Source organism: Macrobrachium rosenbergii, chromosome 41 (assembly GCF_040412425.1).
Source record: "Macrobrachium rosenbergii isolate ZJJX-2024 chromosome 41, ASM4041242v1, whole genome shotgun sequence".
Taxonomy (NCBI): Eukaryota; Metazoa; Arthropoda; class Malacostraca; order Decapoda; family Palaemonidae; genus Macrobrachium; species Macrobrachium rosenbergii.
The window spans coordinates 97,085,488-97,092,987 of NC_089781.1; the positions used below are offsets into that span (position 1 = coordinate 97,085,488).

At 33.4% G+C, this 7,500-nt stretch overlaps 1 protein-coding gene and 1 long non-coding RNA gene across 2 annotated transcripts in view; one reads left to right on the plus strand and one right to left on the minus strand.

Moving 5' to 3' along the window:
- LOC136827026 (uncharacterized) overlaps positions 1-7,500 on the minus strand; it is a 102,050-nt gene that overhangs the window by 78,522 nt on the left and 16,028 nt on the right. The window lies entirely within an intron of this gene.
- LOC136826536 (uncharacterized) overlaps positions 6,552-7,500 on the plus strand; it is a 2,991-nt gene continuing 2,042 nt past the window's right edge. Inside the window, exon 1 of the mRNA XM_067083719.1 lies at positions 6,552-6,979. Coding sequence (XP_066939820.1) covers positions 6,564-6,979 — 416 coding nt within the window. The 5' untranslated portion in view covers positions 6,552-6,563. The remainder of the gene's footprint in view (positions 6,980-7,500) is intronic.

Sequence of the window (7,500 nt, forward strand, 5' to 3'; positions counted from 1 at the left end):
TGTGTATATAGAATATATATATATATATATATATATATATATATATATATATATATATATATATATATATATATATATATATGTATGTTTGGGTGTGTGTATTTATCTATATATATACATATGTGTGTATATATATATATATATATATATACTGTATATATATATATTATGTGTATACATGCACACGTGCATATAAATGTACATAAATGCCTCTTTAGAGGATATTTTATTCCTGATACAAATAAGCATATATTTGCATTACATTCTATTCCCATTAACAAAACTGCAACCACGCATGGCTGACGCATTTTGGATTTTTGTAAACATTCATCTGGAAGGCGCGAATAAAAGTGAAGGAAATTATAGTGTTGTATAATCAGAAATAGAACCATATCTCGGATGCTATGTCCGATTACCAATTAATGACACAATGCTTATGGGTTAAGTTCTTAAGGAGAGAAAGAGGGGGGGCTGGGTTGTTTGTTATAAACAAATATTTGAAGTAAAAAATACAAATGGAAGATGGAATTCCATTTATGAATTTTAGGTCTTGCATAATTTTAAACCATTAGGCTTCATAAATATTAGATTCTCTCATCTTCTTTGAACTAGTACTTCTATACGGTCTCAGCAATTAAAAATAAATCACTCAGTTCAGGCAGAAACAAAATATAACAAATAAACAAGTAAAAAATGCGCCCGAGTTTCTTCGGCGCAATCGAGTTTTCTTTACAGCGTATAATCAAGGCCACCGAAAACAGACCTACCGTTCGATGGTCTCGGTGTAATGCTGTACAAGCCCATGAAATTTAAGCACTGCCAGGTGGTGGCCTGTCCTATATCGTTGCCAGACGCACGATTATGGCTAACTTTAACCTTAAACAAAATAAAAACCACTGAGGCTAGAGGGCTGCTATTTGGTATGTTTGATGATTGGAGGGTGGATGTTCTACATACCAATTTGCAGCCCTCTAGCCTCAGTAGTTTTTAAGATCTGAGAGCGGACAGAAAAAAGTGCGAACAGAAAATGTGCGGACGGACAGACAAAGACGGCACAAGTTTTCTTTTACAGAAAACTAAAAATATAACTTTCGAATGACATTTCATAAATGCTTACGATTCATGTGAAGAATAAATGAAAACTGTCACTTGTCGACAACAGTGCAAATTTTCCAACCATGTTTGAGATTTCCAGTATAGACCCCAAGTATATGATCTGTCTATTTACTTTCTTTTGTAACAATATAATTATTTTAACCCTTTTATAATTAAAATATTCTTGTATCTTTTGACATCATTAACATATATGGAAAGAACAAACCGTCTCTGATAAGAAAAATTTTTAATATATATCTTTAACTGAAAAATCTCTCTCTCTCTCTCTCTCTCTCTCTCTCTCTCTCTCTCTCTCTCTCTCTCTCTCTCTCTCTCTCTCTCTCTCTCTGAAATATATTACTATATTTCACTTATAACAAAAACAATAGCTCTCAGAATGAAGGCCATAACGTTCCCAATTCCAAGCCCCAGTACATTTATATAAATCACCAGAGATTATTTTTTCTCCTTACGAAGAGAAATATAACTTAGAATCATTAACTGTGTAATTATAGTATTACATCTTTTCTCATGATCTGATACTGCTGCATAATAATCATCAATGTTAGCAGATGTATACAAACCAATTGCCTCACAAGCATATGATCCGTTATTGCAAAATCAGCTGAAGAACCAGGGAAGGAGCATCACTAGGAAATTCTGGTACTATAAAATCATCATCTCAGTAATAGAGTTGGTTTCATTGATCCAAATTCTGGAAACTGGCTGCATTTGGATGATCGTTTTTACCGTCAATTCCCTCAATTCCACGAAAACCTGTAGATCAAATCTCTCTGAAATCGACCGATTTAAATGATTCTCTGTACCATCAACCAATGAGAACTTCCTGCTCTATCATTTCGCTGATCGCTCAATGGAAATTGTATTTGTATGACTATAATCTGCCTCGGAACTTGAATGGCTGAAAGTGTTCACAAACCTTTAGGCGGTTTACGGATTCATTCACAAACTGTAATATTGAAGATCAAAGTCCGCATCGTTTGAGGTCATTCTATGGAGTCGAAAGGTCATTATGGAGAATGGAAGGTGAGTGAGTTTATACGTATCATGGAATCAAAATCTTGCTTAATACATTTATAAGGTACGTGTAGAGATAAATACCTTTGCGGCGTGTGTGTGTGTGTGTGTGTGTGTGTGTGTGTGTATACATATATAGTGTGTGTATGTGTGTATATACATACATATACATATATATATGTATGTGTATGTATATGTATACATACATATACATATATATATATATATCTTACATATATATACATATATATAATATACATATATATAATATATATACATATATATAATATATATATATATACATATATATATACTGTATATATGAATTTTTGTCACATACACTATGGCGTTCTTCATATCCAGAAATATTACGCCACAAATTTCCATCGCTTTCCAGTTCACTATGCCTCGGGAATAACTTGCACCCAAGGGGAATTGTAAGTGATAAAAGTGCTTAATCATCAGTTTGAATCGGATCCACTGATGACGAAGCACTTATCACTAATAATTCCCCCTTGGGTGTAAATATTCCTGAGGTATGGTGAACTGGATACTAACTGAAATTTGTGGCGTAGTCTGAAATTTGTGGCGTAGTAGTATTTTGATATATATATATATATATATATATATATATATGTATGTATGTATGTATGTATGTATGTATGTATGTATGTATGTATGTATATATATATATATATATATATATATATATATGTGTGTGTATATATATATATATATACTTATATATATGTATAAATTTATCACATCCGGATATAATGTGTGTAGTCTCTCAAATAAAAGGCCATCCGGATACCAACTGACCCAGTCTCTCGTACTTAAATAATATAAACCAGGGCGCTATATAATATATATATATATATATATATGTACATATATATACACATATATAATATATATATATATATATATATATATATATATATATATATATATATATATATATGCATAAATGTATATACTGTATATACCCAAAAAAATAATCAAAATATCTCTGCCTAGTAAAATACCCAGTAAACATTCCTACATCGTATTTATTTAACTATATATAGAATTGCATCAAGGTCTATGATTTCTGAAAGTAGGGTTCAATAAAAAAAAAAATGGAAATAAAGTTCCACATCTGGTACCTCGTTACCCAAAGGTCAAATCTTACGTTTTCTACCAAAAGAGTGCTATAGAAATGGTCAAAATTGAACGTCAATGGAACCTTCAATAACTCTCGACAGCTATAATCAATATTTCCTGAGGCAACAGACCTGAACGTAACGCATCATACACACACACACACACACACACACACATATATATATATATATATATATACATATATATATATATATATATATATATATATATATATATATATATATATATATATATATATGTGTGTGTGTGTGTGTGTGTGTGTGTGTGAATACGTACATATGTAACTATGAGTATTTTTACTCATATATTTTCTCTTTCAAATATGCATTATTCCATTTGGGTGTAAGTTATTCCAAAGATAAAATGAAATCGATATTACCAGGTTTCATATATATATATATATATATATATATATATATATATATATATATATATATATATATATATATATATATATATATAAGAGAAAGTAAGTGTTTCTATCTGTATCTGAAAGACCTTTATGCACAGCCTCTCATCCAAAAAAAAATATATATATATACATTACAAATTATAAATAAGGACTCGGTCATAAATCCCCTGAGAACCAAGTCCATTACCTGTCTGTCTATCTGTCCGTCTGTGAGTCTGTAGATCAAAGACACCCTTGAATGTCTTCAGCCGAAACCGAAAGGTTACGACTGAAGGTATGGAGGTGAGCCAACTCCTCCCCCTTTCCATTTCCCATCCCGATATAACACCGAGGCGCTCCATCGGAAGAAACCATTGTATCCATATCGTCCGCTCAGGTAAGAACTCCATTTCTGAAAACTCGTTGTTTTTCGTCTGGTCGAAAAGGTGTGTATCGGAATGGAATATGGGATGGAATGGGATATAGAGCTTAGGCCAAAGGCCAAGCACTGGGACCTACGAGGTCATTCAGCGCTGGAAAGGAAATTGAGAGTAGGTGCGTTTGAAAGGTGTAACGGGAAGAAAACTTCGCTGTTGCACTGTGAAATAATTGTTAGGAGAGGGTGGATAGCAAGATGGAAGAAAGATAATATGAATGGAGGTACAGTAAAAGTGCTTCGGACAGTGAAAAGAGGGAGTTGGAGTGGTTGGACAGCAAAGATTAAGCAATCCAGAGAATGAAGGAAATGAAATGCAATGATCTAAAACTAAAACTAGGATAAAACACCACAATTTGCACTGAGAATTAATAGTTAGAGGTGCTGGACAGCTAACTTGAAGAAAGAAAGCAGAAATGAAGGTAAGTAAAATGCTAAAAAGTGGGTGCATTTAGGGCCGAAGGTACCCTGCAAATACCCTACAGTAGTGCCTACAGTGTACCACGTGAGGTGAACTGATGGCATTGCCCCCTACGGAGAAAGGTCCCTGTCGTTTCTACGGACGATTATCAGTGAAGTGTAATGTTTAAGTGTTACCGAGAATTTAATGCAATAATAATAATAATAATAATAATAATAATATTATTATTATTATTATTATTATTATTATTATTATTATTATTATTATTATTATTATTATTATTATTATTATTATTATTATTATTCTCAAGACGTTTTTCTGAGCAGATAGAAAACGTTCCGAAAATCATTCAGTCTTTTCTGAGAAACGTAACGTTGGTGTGTTACTTGTTTAAGTGTTCATTTCGTTATATAATGGGAATGAAATGCATTCTTAAAGAGTGAATCAAGGAGACTTTAAGTGATTGACACTTTGGTATGAGATTTGCAATTTGTGTCAAATGTTGTAATATTACATTTCTTAGGTGTTATATATATATTTATATATATATATACATTTATATATATATATATAAATACACAGTATGTGTGTATGTGTATATATATATATATATATATATATATATATATATATATATATATATATATATATATATATATATATATGTGTGTATATATATATATATATATATATATATATATATATATATATATTTATTTATATACATATACAGATGGAATTACAGCAAAATAACAAGGCAAAGGTCACCACCATATTCATTCCGGCTTCCGCAGATACTTAATAAATGCTTACTGACCAAAAAGAGGGGTAGCTCAAAAGCTATGACACTTCCGGCTCTCGGCAAAATATTCGAGGATGAGGTTGCAAGCCCTGTAACCTCCTTTGTGATCCACTGAAGTTAGCTGACTTCAGGTACAAAATTCACAGCTTAGGTTAACGAAGGAACAAATGGATTACATGGAACGTCCTGATATACGAATTAGAACCCTCCCACTAGCAAAGCGAGTGTCCTGACCGCTAAATTACGAGGCTTTCAAATGACTTCAGGCTTCTTCCGGAGAGATAAAAATTATTCGTATCTGAGTTTCTGCTTCATGAACTTTGTTTCATTTCAGAGTCTTAACTTCTTGTCACAGAAGTTAATAAAAATTCTTATCTCTTTCTTATCTGTCGTGTCTGGAATATTATTGCTTCCTCTTGACTTTCCTAAAAGTGACTCCAGTGTTTCTTCTCTCCAGTAAAATAAAAACAACTGAATCTTGAAAGAATGAAGGTCATATGGGCCCCTAAAGTTGGTGCAGAATGAAGTATTTAACGAGACTATGAATCCGTATATAAAGGGCGATTTCAAAATGTTCATCAGTGAAATCAATAAAATTTTGAAATGTTAAACCATCAGCCGACCAACTTCGCTACAATACTGATATGATTTTATTCTAGATAATCAAGTTTGAAAATAGAATGCACGCTGTCTTATTTCATGCAAACTTTCCTCAGGTTCGAAGTCTAAAAGAAATCAATAAAATTTGATAGATTTAAACCTTTAGTCGATCAACTTCGCTATAGTAATGATTTATTTATATTCTAAAGAACAAAGACACTAACAGATCAACCTCGTTACAAGAACGATTTGTTTTTATTATAAAGAATAAAGACTTTTAACAGACCAACCTCGCTACCAGAACGATTTGTTTATATTCTAAAGAATAAAGACTTTTACCACACCACCCTCGCTACAAGAACGATTTGTTTATATTCTAAAGAATAAAGACTTTTAACAGACCAACCTCGCTCCCAAAACGATTTATTTATATTATAAAGAATAAAGACTTAAAGATCAACCTCGCTACAATAAAGATTTGTTTTTATTCTAAAGAATAATGTTTGAAAATATGCTACAATAATGATCTGTTTGTATTCAAAAGAATAAAGTTTGAAAATAGAAAATCTAAAATACTATTTCATCGAATCTTTCCCTCAGGTTAAAGTCCAAAATGCGCATCGCGTCCCTCCTCCTGCTGTCGTTATGCTCTCTGGGGTCTCTGCCCTTGTGCCAACCGACCATCCTCCTCGGATCAGCAACTGCCGCCTCTGCTACAACTACAGGCGTCGCCCTTGGAGCGGCTACAGCAGCTGCGGCAGCCGGAGCCGCCGGCGCCGTTGCAGTAGCAGGCGCCCTTATCGTCGGTGGGGTCATCGCAGCCGCCGTAGCGAACAGGAGAGGGAAGCGAGATACCGCAGGGGCCGGTGCTGAGCCCACCTGCCTCCCGATGAACAACCCGGATCTGTTCATAGCGCTGGCGGCTTCGTCGGACACCATCGGCTGCGGCATGAGGCTGGTCTGCGAGCTGGAAGCCACGCCCGACGAGCTTCTGTCGCGGGACGAGAAGCTTATTCTGGGACTCTTCGGGTAAGGGATGTGTGTGTGTGTGTATATATATATGTGTGTATATATGTATATATACATATAAATATAAATCTATATATATACTGTATATTATTGTATATATATACATATTTATACATATAAATATAAATTATATATATATATATATAAATATATATACAGATAGGTATAGATAGATAGATAGATAGACAGTCAGGCGGATAGAAAGCTTTATTCATGTGTCTGTCGGTCTACAGTGAGGTTTTTTTTAGAGCTGACGGTAAAAATCCGCAGACGATACCATTGCAGCGTTTATGCCTTGCTTCCGATTGGCTGATGTAGCAGAAATTGAACAAGCATATCTTCATGTATTTCCCAACACTGCATTATCTTGATGAATAAGCAAAAATGTCATCCTGGCATCACTATATTGCATATTTTTATTAGCTAAAAAGAAGATAAAATCATCAGTTACGCGTCTCAAGAATTCAAAAAGGCAAGTTAGTGATATCATTTACAGATATATTCCCTCAGCTCCAAAAAAA